Source organism: Populus alba, chromosome 1 (assembly GCF_005239225.2).
Source record: "Populus alba chromosome 1, ASM523922v2, whole genome shotgun sequence".
Taxonomy (NCBI): Eukaryota; Viridiplantae; Streptophyta; class Magnoliopsida; order Malpighiales; family Salicaceae; genus Populus; species Populus alba.
In genome coordinates, this window is record NC_133284.1 from 38,016,611 (window position 1) to 38,035,477 (window position 18,867).

An 18,867-nucleotide genomic window follows, 5' to 3' on the forward strand; every position below is an offset into this window, starting at 1 on the left:
TCACATTAGCATGAGTCAAGAGTTGAGATCATTTTATCTTGGTCTTTAACATAAAGGGATGGACAGCACGCGCACATATCTTAACGTACTTGTAAGCTAGGGCATTCAACAACATTGTCACCTTCAATTGTTGGGTTAAATGTTGTTCGAATCCAAATGCACTGATTTTGTGTTCAAATATACTATCATGTAATCCAACATAAAACATAGATGTTTGTGTATTAGCAAATATATGAAAATCTCCTGCTAGAAAACTAAAGAAAAAAATTGTGTTAAAAAATAATATAAATTATAATTTTGAATTTCACCTATTAACTTAAGTTTTTTAGTTGAATTGATTATTTAATATAGTAACAGAGTCTTATAGCTAAGTGATCATGAATTTGAATATCATCATCCCTATTTATTTGATAAAAATTAAATACAAAATAGTTTAGATCTATGCAAATTTCAAATTTAAAAAACTTTCATTTCAAAGGATATATTAAAAAATAATATAAATAATATCTTAAAATTTTATGTAACCACTTAAATTTTTAAATTAAATTGATTCTTTAACTTATTAAAAAAAAAGTTATGGTGACAGGAGAAAGGAAAAGGGTTATAATATTGCCAGCCTTCTTGGTTTGCCTCTCTTTTAATGTGGGATTAGTCTCCCAAACAAGCCCTAAATTGACGGTTTGCAAACCCAAGTCTTAAAGTAGCAATTAGTATTATCCCATGAAGTAGAACTCTCCAAGTCATTAAAAAGACACACTTTTCTTCAGTGACCAACTCACCATGTGATGCGAGTGTGTTTGGCCCGCTAATCAAGCAAGCGTGTTAACGTGCGCCCGCCCCCATGTGCCTTCAGGTCCCCCACCCTAAAATTAGCACAAGCAACCATGCTGCCCGTAATACACTACCATCTGTCATGATCTCATTTGTTTTGTGCTACATAATGTCTACATTTTTCGTAAATCAAGGGCTGCTTGTATTTTATATATTCCGAGGCTTCTTTTGTCGGGATGCATGCTTCTGTTACTATATAACTCGGTAGTCTCGACTCTCAAACCCTTTGTCTTCCCTTTTGAGTTAATCTGCTGCGAGAAAGTAAGAAGTCAGCAAACATGATCAAGCTGAGGTCAAAGAGGTTTTGCAGAGGCAGCTTTAAACTTGGTGGTAATGGTGGCGGTACTGGAGGCAACACTGCTGTCAAAGGAAATGAAAGAGGGTCCTGTGGAGGCACTCATAGTGGTGAAATCAAATGGGAGCTTAGGCCTGGTGGCATGCTTGTTCAAAAGAGAGAAAGTGGAGAGAGTGTTGGAGAGTTAATCACAGTGAGGGTCTCAACTGTTTCACAATGGCATGACATCTCCATTGAAGCAACTTCAACCTTCGGTAAGCTATATATATATATCTCAATTATGTATATCTTAAGTCCTAACTAAAATCAAACGACGAGGCCTCCCTCTCCTCTGTTCACCAGTGTATATATATGTTCATCGATTATCAATCTACAAGGGGGATTAATCTGTATATTTTTAACTCATCAGGGGAATTGAAGATGGTATTGTCATTGGTAACTAGCTTGGAGCCAAAAGAACAGAGGCTACTGTTCAAAGGAAAGGAGAGAGACAACAGTGAATACTTACACATGGTTGGGGTTAGAGACAAGGACAAGGTGCTCTTGTTAGAAGATCCAGCGATCAAGGAAAGGAAGCTTCATGGCTTGGCAGGAGGCCAAGCCATCGGGACTCCTTGTCGTCCCATAAGTGTATAATGTTATTAATCATTGTGCTGCTAACCACTACAAAGCATGTTATTGATCTTCGTGCTGCTAACCACCAAAAGAATAGCCCACAAGTAATTTGGTGATGGCTTTCTCTTCAGTTCTTGGTTAGAGTAGTGAGTGACTTAATTAATCAAGGATTAATTGTATTATTGTGAATTTAACATGTGGAAGCTGATGCATATCCGAGTCATTTTGCAAAGCTTACTGTGTTTATAAAACTGTTGGTTTTTTCAGTTCATTAATATAATGATGTTCGTCTCTTTCAATGATTCATGTAATTATCCAGGCGTGCACACGAACAAAGATATATATATATATATATATATATATATATATATATATATATATGTTGATGGAGTAAAAAGCAAAATGTGGGTCATAAAAGCAAGGACAGTTCAGTGACAAAGCGCTGGCAGTTTTGTTGTTTCCCAAGCTAGAATGCTTAAGCCGAAAGGAAGGATTAGTCATCATTCCTTGAATGAACAAAATATTGGTCTGAGGCTCATAATGCTTTGAAGTGTTGTGATAAAAGTATTGGTCTAATGCTCGTAATGACCGGATTTTCATCGCTTTCGTGCTGGAAAAGGAAAATGAGAAAACATTAAGAAAAAGGAGGCAGGCCTGGACAGTCCAGGCATGCGCTTGTAGGCTAGCCCATTCAACTAATTAAAAAAAAAAAAAAAATCCAAAGGGCACATCCTAAACACGTAAGGTGTGCCCCTATTTCTGACAGACATGGACAGTGACACAACCTTAGGGTTAAAAAACAAAATCTCACTCGCCATATCAAAGCACCCCGGTGCTATTGATTCTTACCGAACCTAGTCTACGAAGCTCGTGCTAGGGATTGGATGAGTTTTAATTAAATTGATGTTATTTTAAGTTACATGTTACCATGTTCTTGTCGCATAAATTAATTATCATAATTTTAAATACAACATACAATATAGTATATAGCAAGCAAAGGATCAATTCCATAACAAAAGTTTAAGTCAGATTTTTATGGTACATGATATGCAATTTTAAAGGGTTTGGACGTTATCTAGACTAAATAAAAAGAAAATAGAAAACTGTCAAGCGAAATTAAATAAAATCAGAAAATTATCAAAAAAACAAACCTTGATCATAAGCACACATCCACTTATAGAAATCAGAACTGATCATGAAAATGAAATATCAAATTATATTTTGAATATTTATCTCTTCTTAACATTGGTTAATTAACGGATCTGTCGTATAATTAACCCTAACCATCAAACAACCACAGTGTCCGCACTAGTAATTTAATTCAATGGCAGCTTTAAGAACTAGATAAGTTGATTAATCAAGAAAACATAATTGTCCACAGTTTATGTTTGATTTGATTGAATGTTTTCTTCCTAAAATTAATAACGTAGATCCACCACAATTATTAAACTCAGTTTCTTTACAAGTTCATATACCACAACTCCGATTTTGATATTAAACTTATCAATAGATTGTCTACAATAAAAACTTAGAGTCCGCTCTAGCAATTAAAATAAACAATCATAGGAAAAATAAGTATATGAGAACAAACATATTCATCATATAAACTAAAAAAAAAAAAGGTAAAATAAATCTCATAGTTCTTAAAATCCGAAGGTTTCTGTGTCCTTGCAACCAAGAAAACGAGTTTAGCCTTGCATATTTGTTGAACAACTAATCAAAAAGATGGAGGAATGCATGTTTTCGGGTTTCTTAGAGTAGGGGGGGTTTTTCTCCTCTTGGCTGGCTGCCCCCCTTCTCTTCTCTTATTCTTTTTATATCCTAGGAAACCCTAGTCTCTATTTTACAAAATAATCCTCCCCTAAGTAGACTGTTTACATTTAAGTACTTCAATAACTATTTTCCTAAAACATGAGAAATAGCATTGCATGAAATCTTCAAGCTTTGAATTAGAGGAGCTAAATTACTGAAATAAAAACTTGGATATTGGTTAAGATGCTTCGGAATATAATTTGGACTGGTTTCTTCATGAAACCTGTTTGTTGGCATAATTCAGTTATCACCTTTGAAAACTCATATCTCCCTCATATAAAATATTTTTTGGCTGAAATTTGGAAATTTTATAGCCCTTTAAGTCAGGAATCCAATAAAATTTATTTTGCATCAATTGGACTTTTGTAGCTCTAGATATTTAAGTCAGAATAGCCAAAGGTCAACATTGGCAGATTGCGAGATTTGACTTTGAAGGCTGCGATTTCCATGCTCTTCCTTATTTTATTTTCTTGCCTTAGATTTCCTGGAAGGTATGGATGTTAGCTTTTTAATTCCATTGGAATCACATCATTTGGACCTTTAGAGCTCACACTCTGCACAAAACATCGACTGAAGGTCAAATCTGTCAATTACCTCCTTTTTGCGTCTTTCATCCAAAAGTACTTTCAAAACATAAAACGAAGAATATCAAGTTATTTTATATATAAAACATAGGCAAAACACTAGTTAAATATGGATGAAATTATCGAATAATATAGTTGCATCATTAAACAAGTTAAAATAATTTGATTTTGAAGAAGAAAATTATATATATATATATATATATATATATATATATAAAGAAATTAAACAAGCTAATTTTGATCGGTTTCTAGGTGGACTTGTCAAGTCAACTAATTCTATTTTAAGTTTAATTTTTTGAAACTCTAAGTCGATCAAACTTGCTTTATATCAAACTGGGTAAGGGGCTGAATCAACTAGGTTCTAAGTCAACCTGCCAAGCTAGATTGAATTTAAACACCACATATATTGCAAGAATCTCAACCCCACTTTCATCGTCATACAACAACTTTTGATGTCTTCTCCTGTTAAATTAGTCATTGTTCTCTTGTTAAATGTTAATTTCCATCATGGTGGGTGGGTTATTAAAGGTTTTTGTTTATTTTCTTTTTGGTTCAAGTTATTGGTTAGCTCAATGTGAGAATTTTTTGATTGATTTGTTTGTCACCTTATGAAAAGGGTGTCTAAATATTGTTTTGAGTAAATATCGAATTATTTTTAAAAGCAAATTCAATTTTGAAAGATTATTTTGGAAAAAAAAATTCTTTTACAAAACTTGTTTGCTCATAAAATTTTAGACAGGGTCATAATATCAGTTATGAAGGTTAATTTTATGAGTATAAAAAAGATAGGGATTGCTTCCTAAGATATTGCATGTTACACCTTGAGGTTTGACTATTTTTACCATTTATTCAATTATAAACAATAATAAAATGTCAAGTATTACTTTCACAGAAACATCTTTTGATTTTAAAACGAAAAAAGAGATAAATAAAAGGCATATTTCCTTAAAATTATGTGATGTGATCCCAATACATATAGAAAATATACTTATAGAATATCAAATTTTTATAACAAAAGGATTGACAATGCAACACTCTTTTTTAGGTTGAATTCCCCAGTAATATATATGTCTCATCAACATTTACTAACCACTTGTTATGTTGAAGATGATCTAGTTACAATATGGTAGATACCATTATCATTCACCAATTAAACTTGTCTTATTTTACTTCAATTGAGGGTCATATTCAAATTCATCTCCTGTCATGACTCTAGAGCTCATGGATCGACCTTTGATTTTTTCTACTTTGATAGCTTGTTCAATCCTTTTAATCACAATCACTAGGTTAGTAAAGTGTTAGACTAAACTTCCAACTAAGTAATCAAAGTAGGGTGTCTTAAAAATATTAAAGAATGTACTAATTATCTCCTCTTTTAATAGTGGTAGATTCACCTAAGCATTTACTTCACGCCACCTTTAGGCATATTCTCGGATAAAATCATTGTTATCTATTTTCATAACTCACAAGCTCGACATGTCAGAGGCAATATCCATTTTGAATTTATATTGCCTCATGAAGGCTTCCACCGGATCCCTTAACATTCTAATCTTGGTATTGTCTAATTACATGTACTAACTTATATGTTGATCGAGTCAACGATGATCCATAATCTTGACAATGTCATTATCAAAATGTTTGAGAATTGTTGGTGGGGCACATTGTTACTTATTTTTGTCTGGGTCTTCATTGTTTTCCTAATGAGGTTTCAAGTAACTTACATCAAATATGAGATGAAGTTTCAACCTTTTTTTTGTAAGATCAGCGTATAAGTAATAACTCTCACCCTTTCCTTGACTTTGAAGGGCCCATCATACTTTGATATCAACCCTTATTATGGATAACAATTATCATAAGGATGAATTTTCAGCTTAAACTTCCAACTCCTATGTGACAATCTAGTCCCGTTAGACTAAGCCTTTTCTCATTCTTTTGCTTGTATTTACCTACAACTATATGTTTTACTCACCTGAGAAGGTTCCCACACTTTAACTTGTTGTAAGTAAATGGAATTGACACAAGCAACTAGATATAATAGTGCACAATAAATATAGAAAAATTCTTAACCTGTTTTATTATCTCAACAAAGAAAATACACACTACACAATGTGTGATATGTATAAAACCTACATGCTAAGCAACTAATTAAGACTTTACAACCTATTATTTATAGAAAAAGATGTGTAGTTAATTATAAGGCAAAACTATCATTTTTATTTTTTATGATATAGTGGGGTACTTTCTCCCTCATGTTCTCCATGAATTTAATTGTTTGTTTTCCAATAAGTGTTGGACAATTTCTTCCCCATATTCTTGTGACCTTAGTGGTTTATAGAACAATCTAAGTTATGTCCCACATTCAGCAACATATCCCTCATGAGATGAATTCTATATATTTATTTGTAATTTAGTAATTTTATAGAGTTGTTAATGTTTAGGAAATTTTTACGAGTTTTATTATTATTATTATATCTCGTACTCCCAATTCTATATTAACTTTTTCTATTAAATAAGATATTTAGAAAAAAATTAATATAAAATTTTTTAAAACTTAAAAATTACACGTCTAAGAAGTGGTAGGATAATCACTTGGTAGAAAAAGACTGTAATATCATGTTCAAAAAATCACTCAAAATGATTATATATTATATTATCAGAAAAGGAAGCATTAATTTTCTTGATCAAACCAAGCTTCGAATTCTGATGGAAAATTACTAACAGCACAGTAAAAGATTCAAACCAACTTTATTTTTTCCAATATTTTTATTTATTTTTGTCAACACATACAGATGATGAACAAACTAAAGCAAACACCGAGAACCAAATTAACCACAATTTATTTTCTATTCGGAAATGAACCATTCTTCGAAGCAAACAAGAGATTAACACCCGCTTCTCTTGTTGAAGAATCACACTAATGCCTCACTCTCACTCTGAACCCTTTATTTCCTCAATCTCAATCACCTTCTTCTCTGGCTTCTTGACTTCCTGTTTAGGAACAGTCACTACAAGCACTCCATTCTCCATAGACGCCTTTACTTCATCAGACTTTGCATTTCCTGGCAGCCTGAACCTCCTAAGGAACTTACCACGGCAACGCTCAACATGGTGCCACTTATCATTTTTGTTATCCTCGCTAATTTCCTCATTTTTCCGGTCTCCGCTTATCTGAAGCACCTTCCCTTCATCTACCACTTCTACCGTCACTTGTTCTTTCTTTAGGCCTGGAAGATCGGATACGAATATATGAGCATCTGGGGTCTCTTTCCAATCTGTTGGGGTGTTAAGGACTGGACATTTGTTGATCATTGAAAGGAAGGGGTCAAAAATCTCATCACCACAAAGCTGGGAAATGAGTGACATGCTTGTTTGACAAAGGTAAAATAGGAAAGTTTAAGAGACTTAGGGTTTGGGCAAGTGTTTTTGAGTAAAAAATGTGTGGAGAAGGGGAATGATGAGTGCGTGTATTTAAATGGGAGGTGGATAGTTGTCTTGAACTTTCTTGCATCTTCTTCTGGCTGCTACATAATTCTGGATTAATTAAGATAAGATTTAAAGTGTTCTACGACATTCTGGAGCTTAACTTTTATTTAATTATTTTGTTACGGGGCTAACTATTCTTTTTCCTTCAAGGGAAAGCTTGATTATTCTTTTACTTTACAATTTTTTTTTTTCATTTTTATTTGTACTATATATATATATATATATATATATATATATATATATCATTATATTTTTTAAGTTACAAGTTGATACAATGCTACAAAGCCGACAACCAATGCTTATCTTATCATTATATTTGAATTTACTAGATTTTTTTTAATTCATCCAAATCCATTGCTCAAACTTGGCATCAACAAAATATTGATGATAATGATTTAGACTTCTCCAAAATATGGAGCATATGAACAAGTTTTAAAAAATTGAGGGGAAAAAAAGGAAAATTAGATATCCACATCAATATAGCTCTTAGAAAACTAAATTTTTTACTCTAATTGCAAATTATGCTAAAATAATGTTATACATAGCAACAAATATAAAGAATCAAAGATCAATCCTAAAAATAAAAAGTTTGGTAATTACATAAAGATAAAGGTTTTGCAAAATGATTTCGATTATTTTTTAGCTTTTGACTCAAATAAAAGTCATAAATATAATTGGTAAGAAACGACTTGAACTTTACTAAATAAATATTTACAAAATAGTGTCAAAATTGTTTATTAATGAAAAATTAAAAGCGTCAATTCTTACTTATTAATTCTAATTTATATTATTTTTCATTAAAATATTTTTTTATTTTATGGAGTTAGTCTTAGTCTCATGACTAGGATCATGATTTTTAAAAATTAACATCGACTTTGATTTTTTTTTAAGGTTCTTTTATTAAATTGATTTATTTTTAATTTTATCATTCAACATTTAATTTTTTTAGTTTGTCTTCGCGCTTTTTTATTTTTATTTTTCTTTATATCATATTATCTTAATCACATGTTGAGTTAGATTTTATTTTTCTTTTTAATTTTTTTTGTTTCATCTCTAAGCATTTTTTTATTGGGATTTTTTCTTTGTTATTTTTTTAGTTTGTCTTTTATGTGGTTGGTCCTGGCCTCAGTCACTTGATCTTTGTGGTTTTGTTTTTTCATTTTCCTCTCTATAATTCTATCCTAATATTATGGCCATGGTCATGGGGTTAGTGACTTAACCAAGGTTGGCTTATATTTTTTTTCATTACTTTTTTTTTCCAGTTTCGTCATTCAATATTGAGTTATTGGATAGTTGGGTTTCATATTTTTATTTTTATTTGATGATTTTTTTTCTTTTATTGGTGCGGATAATTGTTTGATTGAACAAAAGATTTAATTTAAGATAAAAAATTATTAGACACAACTAAGTGCATGACCCATATTGTGAAATTAATTAACTTAATTTTAGTTATATCTTTATCAAATATTGGTTTATCTAATTAGATATGTGTGTAAGTATTTTAGTTTGTGATTGATAATTTTTTTTATCTTAAAATACATTGAAAAAATCTTGTATATTTATTTCTTTTATTAAGAAAAAAAATATCCTATCGCGTGTCATATAGCTTAATTACTAGAAAATCTAAACATGTGGGATTTCTACTGTACATGTATTGTGTATCAAGATACAGTTAATTGTAAACTTGCATAGTTGGTTTTCATGGCTTTTAGTTATTGCTCTGGCATTACACTGTGGATAACATTGTAGAGCTTGTGAGGGGATTGTCTTTTTTGTTTCTAAGTCAAAAGGGTTGTTAGGTCGATGCAGCATAACCCAATAGCGTTGAGTCCTGTGAAAGCAGAACCTATCAGACAACTTTAGGTCCTTCCCCAAGCAGGACCCAAGACTTTAATTTTTTTTTTCTTTTCCCTTATTTTTTTAATATGGTAAAGAGAAAATAAATTGATGAAAAAAAATTTATATTGTACAAAAATTGGGTAGTGATAATGTTTTTTTATTTGAGGTTAGATTAAATTTGCTTATTAAAGCAAGATTGTTTTTTCCTTTCAAAAATGCTTCTAAAAAAATTATTTTCTTTTTACTTCAAATTAAGATTTTTTTTTCTCTTGATTTTTTTTCATTTTCTCTTATGTAATTTTTTTTTATATGATAAAGAGAAAAGAAATTGATGGGACCTTTTTATGTTGTATAAAAGTTGGGTGATGATAATTTTTTTCATTTGAGGTTGCGTTGAATTTTCTTATTAAAACATGTTTGATTTTGCATTTAAAAAATGCTAGCATATTAACAATGGTAAAGATTATATGCATAATCTATTTCAATAATAAAAAAAAAAACTCAAGAAATAAGGAAAAAAAAGAAGAAGAAGAAAGTTGTCCCACCTATTGAAGGATTATGTTTTCTTTAATGGACATTAAAAGGGAATTATTTAGTAATATTATTTAAAAAAAAAAAATCTTGGTAATTGTAGTGTATTATCTTTGATTCTTTTAGAATAGACTAAATGATTTATATATTTTAACAAACTTTATGAATATTCAAAAAATAGTTAAATAGTGGCATAAAAATTTTATATGTGCATATTCTTAATACATGCCTCACATGTAATCGAAATGAACTCTTAAAAAAAACATTCAGAAAAAGTATAATTTTATTATTATTATATTAAAGTTGATGGAGCTCTAAATAAAATTTTTATTAACCTTGTATACTTTATATATTTGTATTATATAAGAGATTTGTGAGCAGTAAAATCCATTAACAAACAATTCATAAACATTATAATATAAATATTATTTTAGGTAATATTATAAGGATATAGGGTCATGCTTGGCAAAAGGATCCAACACTGCTAGGTCTTACTGCCTAGCAAGACCCAACGCTGCTAGGTCCTTCTGCCAAGCATGACACAATGATGCTGGGCTCTATTGCCCAGCAGCATTGGCTCTAGTTGGGTGTGGCTCCACAGCCAGACCCAAGTTTATTTGGTTTGGCTTTGCCACCAGACCCAATGATAGTGAGTCTTGCTGACCAGTAGGGCCCTACGTCGCTGGGACTTGTTGAGCAGCAAGACCCAACAACGTTTAGGCCAAGCAACGGTGGGCCCTGATGCCACCAGGACCCAATAGCGTTGAGTCATACTACCAACAAGACTCAACAGCGTTGGCCAGTTCTGTTTCATTTTAAATTTGGACTTGCAATTGGCCCGGAAAAAAACAGTCGACCTGAGGGGTCAATTCGATACCCGGGTGACCCGGAAAAAACCCAGTGGAGGCCCTTTTTAAAAAAAATGTGTTTTTTCATCTAACCAGAGACCCTTCCTTTTTCATATTTTTCAATTGGTTGCTAATTCATTTCAACATTCACTATATAAATACTAGAAGAATATTTTATTTTTTCAATGTGCAATTTGAAGCCTTTTAGTATATATACTATTTGTTCATAAAAAAAAAAGTTATGTTTTTTCAATGGAGGATAAAAAAAACCTTTTGAAAGAATCTTTTAAACTTAATTGTTTACAATATGTATAGTCTATATCTACATAGATTATTTTTTTATTTTTTTTATAAAAAATATTAAAACCTCAAATATTTTTTTCTATTTTTTTCAATTTAACCCGAGTTAACCCGTGTAATCCAGGACCCGGCTTCTTGGTTGGGCCAACCTCCAAGCCAGGTTTGATAACTATGTTTATCATAAAAATATATTTTTTTATTTGTTATATTTAAAAAAATCTTACCCACAACAAAATAAAGATGACAAGTCATGTTGGTCTCTCATCCAAAGTACTCAGCTTAATTTTCATTAACCTTGACCGTGGAAGGATGGGAGTGACATGAGGTGATTTTATACTGGCTCCAATTAAAAAATGATTAAAACTTAAAAAGCTAATACAAAATTCAATCTGATAGTTTTTAAAATTATGTACACAGGCAGTTTTTTATTTATATTATAATTAAGGTTTTCATTTTATTTATAAATCAAAAAACAATTATCAATATTTGGCTAAGTTTTTTCATTTATTTACATTGGTTAATTCTTATATTATTTATTTACACTAGATACTTTGTTATTTATTCTTTCAAATTTGTCGTCAATTTTTTTTGCTTGGAAAAGTTTACCATCACTAAAAAAATAGTCTAGTAATATTTAAAAATGGATGAGTTGATAGTTGTTTTGAAGAAACATATAATTGATTGCATGTAATTGTTGGGGGGGGGGGGGGGGGGGGGGGGGCGGCATATTACGAGGTTGGTTCTAAAGAGTCTTCAGTAGAGACGGCCTCTCTCTTGTCGTTGTTGCGTGGTGCTTTCGTTGAAAGAAGATAGAGAGCACAGCTGCGTAAGGTTGCGTTTGTTTAGTCTCAACTTTTATTTTTGTGGTGTAAAAAATATAGTTGAGTATTTAATAATATACCAAATTGTGTTTTATATTATGGAGTTCATTAAAAAATTGAGTTTAAAACACAGTTTTTATATGTTTTTTTTAATTGAGTTTCATAAAACTCTATTTGTTTTTCATTTTAAAAGTATTTTTTTTCAAAATTTAATTTTTTTCCTTACTTCAATTGTTTTTATATATATATTTTCAGGTCAATTTGTTGCATATCCAAGTAAAAAATATTTTTGAAAAACAGTCATAACCAAATATTTTATACATGTTTTTTGCTGCACATAAACCTCAATCAAATTTTTACCAAATACGTATCTAAATACAACTAATCACAGCTAACTATATTTTTTTAAAACTTACTTTTTTAAAACTACAATCACAAAAGCTATCTCAAAAACAAACACACTCGTAATCAAAAAAATTTATCAAACACGTATCTTTTCTCTTTTTCTCCTTTCCTATCTCATCTACTCTCTTTTATCCTTTTAATTTTTCTCTAATTATGCTTCCTTTTTCTCTACTTTTTTAGATCTATTTGTTTTTCTCCCTGGCTATATTATCATAGTTGTTTGTCATGTTATGCCTTTGATCTAATCTTTTATTGTCAAATCTGCTCTCATAATTAAGGGCTCTCTCAACATGCCCTGCCTTGTGGTGGTGACTTCTACCTATCTATTTACAAACTTTTTTTCCTACATTTATCAGGATACTTTTCAATTAGGTTATGGGTATCAACTTTTTTTTTGGAAGGGCTTTGGGACATATATTCAAGCATCTTTCTTTGTGGCCCTAAGGCGATGGGGATTAGTCTTCGAGTGGCCTCCCAGTGATGGTGGAGTTAGCTCCAGGCTAAGCTATAAGAGAAGGCAAAAAAGGGTTGTTGGTGCATTAGCACTGATCAGAGGAAATAATAGGAGGGCCAGACTTGAAGGCAAAACTCTTTTACAAGCATTGGTTGTCTAGTCTATTATGATGACCTTTGTTAGTTCAAGTTTTATGGAAAATGGAATAAGTTTTTTTTTTTTTTTGTGGTTAATTAAAATAAATATTATCTTAGTTTTATGGTAATTAATTAAAATAAATATTCATAATAACTTTAATAGTTTATCTTCTCTGGTAAAAACATATTTTTTAGTCAAAATTTCTTTTTTCTATTCAAGTTATCTCTTTTGTTAAGAAAAAAAAAACATGCCTTTAGGTTTTTTAAACAAAACCTTATCTTTGTTTCAATTAAAAATAAAAAAAAATTGGGGCTAAATATTTCTTACACCATTATATAAACAAATAGAAGAATGAATTATTTGTTAAAAAATATATAAAAATTGATGATAAAAATATATAATATATTATTACTAAATATTCCCCAATAAAGTTTTAAAAACATTTTGCATATTAGATTTATATATTATTATTCATAAAACAATCACTAATATTATCATAGGAATCTATATTATTATTTAAAATTAACTGCATAACTGGGCAATTTCTTAATAACATCTTAATAATTTAATTTGAATAAATTTTAAAAATTCTTAAAATAAGAAAATAGAATTTTATAGGCCAAAATTCACTTAATAAAAGGGCACTAGTCAACCACTTTTTTAAAAAGAAAAACATCCCAACCACCCAATTTTTTTTAAAGAATGGATAACATGTCTTGAGCTTGAGTATATGACATGTCTTCCATTAGTTTTTTTTTTTTTTTTCCAGCCACATTTGATGACTAGAATACTAATTTTTGAGTTTTTAGATTCAAAAAATATAATTTTCAACTTGCTCTCACCTAAAAATATCTAATAACATTCTAAAAACCTTATTAAATCTATTTTTAATACTAAAGCATCATCTAATCACTTTAAAAACCAAAACTTAAACAAAATACAAAAATAATTCACAAGCCTAAATCTAACATCTAAATAGAAAAATCATTTTTGTGGAACTCTTATCTTCAAGATAAATTCATTGACATCAAGAATAGCTTTTTTTATTATCAGAATGTGGTCACTAAAACTCTTTTTTTTTATCTCTTTTTTTTTTTTTTTTTATGATTCTCTCTTTCTTCTCTTAATATCTAGGGATTAAAATGTGAAAAAAAAATAAAATGAGAACCAAAACATACAATCCTAAAATAATAGACCAAATATACAGAAATTGAAACTTCATTGACCAAAATGAATTTTTACACACCTTTTGAACAATAAAAATGAAAAACTCCCTATTTGTTTTATTAATTTAGGTCACTGTCTTTTTACTTTTTTAACTATAAAATAAATTTTATTTAATAATATTGATTTTTAATTTAATATTAAATTATTCTCAATCATTTCACATAAAAAATAAACTCTAACATATAAAACAACACCAACATAATTTGCAATGATGAAATAACAAACAAATAAAATTATCCAGCTACGGATAAGCACAACCAAGTAGCTAATAACAAATAAACCTCAACCATTGGATAAAATAAAAATTGAAATATAGTCATCTCATAGGTGGTCAGTGATAAAAATTTAAGATCAACAAATTTACAATTTACTTTTTTTATAATCTCATGTTCAAATCTTATAATTGCTAATATTAATGACCACTAGAAACTTACCTAATTATTAATTTTAGAATTTATAGTGATTAACTAAAGTACATGCAAGTTGATCCAAACATCTAATATAAATAATAAAAAAAAAAAATTGAAACTTGCACGGTTGTATACACCAATAGATACCTGCAAACTTTTCAAATCAGGCAGCAAGCATGCAAGATAACAAGCAAGTTCTGTAGCTAAGCTATTCTAAAATTTTATTTTTTAAAAAATATAATTTTAAAACACAAAAATAAACAAAAAAAACTTTCCAATGAGTTTGAGAAGCATATTGTTCCGTACTTTCGCATGCTGTCGCGCACATATCCAGTGCCTGTACAGCATTTTAAAACCCTTTTCTTTTTTCTTTTTTTTTCCTGTTTTCTGCTTTATTTCTGCACTTATTTTACTTCCCTAAATTTCATGCATATGAGCGGTGCGCCCAGTATTTTTGTATCACAAACAAAATATAAGAAAAAAGAAGACAAATGACTAATTCCAATTTCAAACCCCTCTACAGATGATGATGATGCTCTTCATAATTAGTGATGTCCAAAAAAATTACATTTCCCAGCTTCTCTTCACAAATCGACCCTGCCAAAACCGAAATGAGAAAATTCATGATGGTTTCTATGAAATACCCTGCCAAAGCTAGATTAGGCAACAATCCATTTTCTTTTTCAGAGAAAGGTGTTTGTTAAGAAACAGGACCTCGTCCAGCAGCAATACTCTTGCGTTAGTCAGTGCCCATGCATGCATGCATGCACAAGTTCAATTAGTTTGTATAGCTTTTTGCAGACATTAATGGTGATTTACTTTAACGTGCCAAGCCCTGATGAGATGTTAAAGGGGAAGTGCCCAGGATGAGCATGCACCATGATGAAATGCTAAGGAAGAAGCACCAAAAGAAACAGGCACGCTTCTCTAATGGATAATATTGACAAATGAACTTGTAACTCTCATATCTCCCTCTATCCAAGAGGTCGAGGCTCTCCCTCGTAGCAGAAACAGAAATTGAAAATACTGGGAAATCGAGAGGAGGGGGAAAACATGAATCTGTGAGGAACAACAGGGGGCTTCAGTGGCTTTGATTTGGAAGGAATTTTGAAGCTGGTTAGGGTATTAGGATCATATGGATGCATGTATTTCATAAAATCCAGAAAATTCCAGTAGCAAAATGGAAACAAGAATCAAACAGCTGATTTGATCATCTCTTAAAGAGAGGAGATAAGAGTACCTTCAACCTGGGACGTTTCTCTGCGTTGAGCTTCCGAACTTCATAACGAATTCTCTTAGCAAAAAGCCTGTTCTGTCTCTTCTCCTTGTACCTTAACACACTTGCCTCTCTTTGCCCCGATTTCCAAATCTCTTTCCCTTCCTTCGTTTTCGAGCCACGCATGTCTGGCACCCTCCATAAATTCCCCCACTCGTCATTTAATTGCTGCCCATAAAGCAAAACCAACATGATTGATCACTTATTACCATCACATTTGTTCGTTGTCTTTCGCATCGTTCGATTAATCATATGGTCACAAGACAAGTCTTAAACAGTGTAGTTCCTAGCTAAATACTTATATGATGCATATATATATATATATATATATATATATATATATATAAGAGCAATTTCAACTTTTTTAAAGCAATTGTAACAAAATAAAACATAAATTTCTGTTTTGGGAGCAGAGAAATGGGATTCATTGATTTCTGGATCCAGGCCCCAAGAAAGGCCCAGGCCTAAGTGAAGAAACGTTAGGATTTGGCCCAGGCCTAATAATACATGTGCATTAGACTTGAATATTAAAATAAATGACAAAAGGACCCAATTGAAAAAAAGTACAAAAAATGTTTGAGACCTAATTTATAAAGTTTATAGGTTTTAGATGCAATGGAGGATATGCATATAGGTTTAGGATTACATCGAGGTTTCCCCTCGACAACTTAGTTTCTTTTAATCAATTTCAGTTCCTTTTCAATTTATCTTATTCTTTTAATTTTTTTAGAAATAAAGGAAAAGGTGAGATATTTTTATTGAAAAAAAAAAATTAACGATGGTAAAGGTTGGGTCAAGGTGTTATTTAATTATGTTTATAATATAGGGTTAATTACTTGATTTTGATAAACTATAGGGACTACTTTAGAATTAATACTAGAAACTTTAATGGACTATTGAACCATAAACTAGCTGGGGGCACAGGGTCCCCCCAAAAAGCAAAAAGAGCATTGCCTTTACTGCCTGGACCTCAGAGATTCCCATAAGCTACAAAAAAGAACCTCCTGCCCAAAAACAGTACCCCCTCCACCACACTTATCATAAGAAAGACAACAAAAATTCTAACAATTAAACACCATTATTGATGGATTTTAAAAAAAACATAATACAATTTTATTAAAAAATTTGGTAAAATAATAAGATTATAAAAATATTTAAAAAATAATATAATTTCAATAAATACATGTTTTGAATAATGATTATTTACTCGGAAATCAAATGTATATATCTTATATAAATTAAATAACATGTATAAAAATTAACATAAAATTAGATATGATGATATTTAAGATCTAAAAGTCCAAAAAAAAAAAAATTAGAGATAAGATCCAATAACTAAGATATGATATTGAAAATTCAAAAGTCCAAAACCAAAAAGATAAGATGATGTGACATAAAAAAAAGAAATGGAAAAAAAAAAGAAAAAAAATACACAACAAAGACTCATTTTTTACACACCTAATACCATTATAAATATTTTAACAAAACAATTCCAACTATACCATAAAAATTCATTAAATAATATCATAATTAGTTAATAGTTTTGTTTCCCGTTAAGATAATATAAAATTTAGTTAACCCCAAACAAAATTAATTATGATTTTATTAGGTGATTTTTAATGATACAATTAGAATCATATCGTATAAATCTTTTAAACAAATATTAATTATAAAATACAGAGCCTTTCATATCTCCAATGACTCATCTTTCTTTCCCTTCTTTTTCTTCCTTTATTTATCTCTCGTATTGTATCAGAGTATTTTCCAGTTTATTTCTTGATGATTAGATCTTAAATCTATTGGATCTTCATGCCATTTTATGTTGATTTTGGTACATATTAATTAATTTTACTTTTGATTTCTTGAGCAAACAATCACTGTTCTCAATAGCACAGTTCGATTTGAAACCCTATTATTTTCTAAATAATTTTCTATCATTTTCTCAACATACTGTGTTAAAATGATAAAATAGCCCATAATTGATCACCAGCTGAGATCCCTAACCATACCACCATGACCGTCAAGAACATATATATTAAACAAAAGCCACTGCTGCATATACACACACACACACACACACACACACACACACATTAAAAAATTTATGCCGTGAAGAATAAAAAAATAATGGCTTAGAGTGCTTACATTGGAACCGTCAGAGATATCAGGAACAGTTTGTGGGGACTCTCCTTCGATGTAAAGAGGGCCTTTATCAGACCAGGCATTCAATATCTCTTGATAATCGAGCTTCAGGCCAACCAACCCATTTTTGTTATCATCTTGAGCCTGCAGCATCTTCGCCGGCGTATCAGCAACACCATTACAGGAAGAGCTGCTCACCTCTTCTAGCTCTTTCTTCTCCACCACCTCCCAGTAACTCACCCACCTCTCATCACTCAAGTCTCTCTCTTTACACTTCATTGCTGTCCTTTCCAGCAAGCTGGCTCGCCCATCATCACATCTCTCTCGATCAATCTCAATATAGCAGCTAAGTGGGCCGTCCTCCGAGGTGGTGGTGTCAAGGAGGCCTTGGAGAGTGGTGGAGGTATCGTCAGTACTGGCTGTTTCCAAGAGAAAGGCAACTTGATCATGCTCATGCATGTCTTTGTATTGTTGGACGAGATTTTCTGGATGGAGAGGGAATAGATTTTTCAGTTGTTTACTGTGGGTCATTTTGGTTTTGGATTTCTGCGGGGTTTTTGTTTTGGGAGATAGTTCAAGTTTAAGAGAGAGATACTTAGGCTTTCTGGTTTTACTTCTGGTTTTTCGTGATGGTATGAGTGCTCTTGCTCCTCCTTTTGCTGCTTTTTTTCTTTGTCTTGTAGGGCTGCTTTTGCTGCACATATTTTCTCCTCCTCCTGGTTTGATCTTTGAACTTGGAGAAGAGATGTTAAGAGAAAAGAGGGCAGCTTTTCTGTAGCCAAAGACCCTGATTCGATGATCACTTGACACCTTGTGGCGCCTAATGAGGATTTTTCTCTGTACAGGAGGAGATGAT

At 31.0% G+C, this 18,867-nt stretch overlaps 3 protein-coding genes across 3 annotated transcripts; 1 reads left to right on the plus strand and 2 right to left on the minus strand.

The window, feature by feature from the left end:
- The first annotated feature begins 1,018 nt into the window (after nt 1-1,018).
- On the plus strand, nt 1,019-2,040 carry LOC118058136 (BAG family molecular chaperone regulator 2). Its single transcript, XM_035070847.2, has 2 exons — nt 1,019-1,380; nt 1,536-2,040. The coding sequence occupies exons 1-2, from the start codon at nt 1,110-1,112 to the stop codon at nt 1,760-1,762; spliced, it is 498 nt and encodes a 165-aa protein (XP_034926738.1). The 5' UTR covers nt 1,019-1,109; the 3' UTR covers nt 1,763-2,040.
- A 4,823-nt stretch (nt 2,041-6,863) lies between these two features.
- On the minus strand, nt 6,864-7,588 carry LOC118058138 (17.8 kDa class I heat shock protein). Its single transcript, XM_035070848.2, has one exon. The coding sequence runs from the start codon at nt 7,498-7,500 to the stop codon at nt 7,066-7,068; it is 435 nt and encodes a 144-aa protein (XP_034926739.1). The 5' UTR covers nt 7,501-7,588; the 3' UTR covers nt 6,864-7,065.
- A 7,262-nt stretch (nt 7,589-14,850) lies between these two features.
- On the minus strand, nt 14,851-18,867 carry LOC118058139 (uncharacterized). The gene is made up of 3 exons (XM_035070849.2): nt 18,015-18,867; nt 15,834-16,037; nt 14,851-15,190 (listed from the first exon to the last, which is right to left on the minus strand). The coding sequence occupies exons 1-3, from the start codon at nt 18,711-18,713 to the stop codon at nt 15,158-15,160; spliced, it is 936 nt and encodes a 311-aa protein (XP_034926740.1). The 5' UTR covers nt 18,714-18,867; the 3' UTR covers nt 14,851-15,157.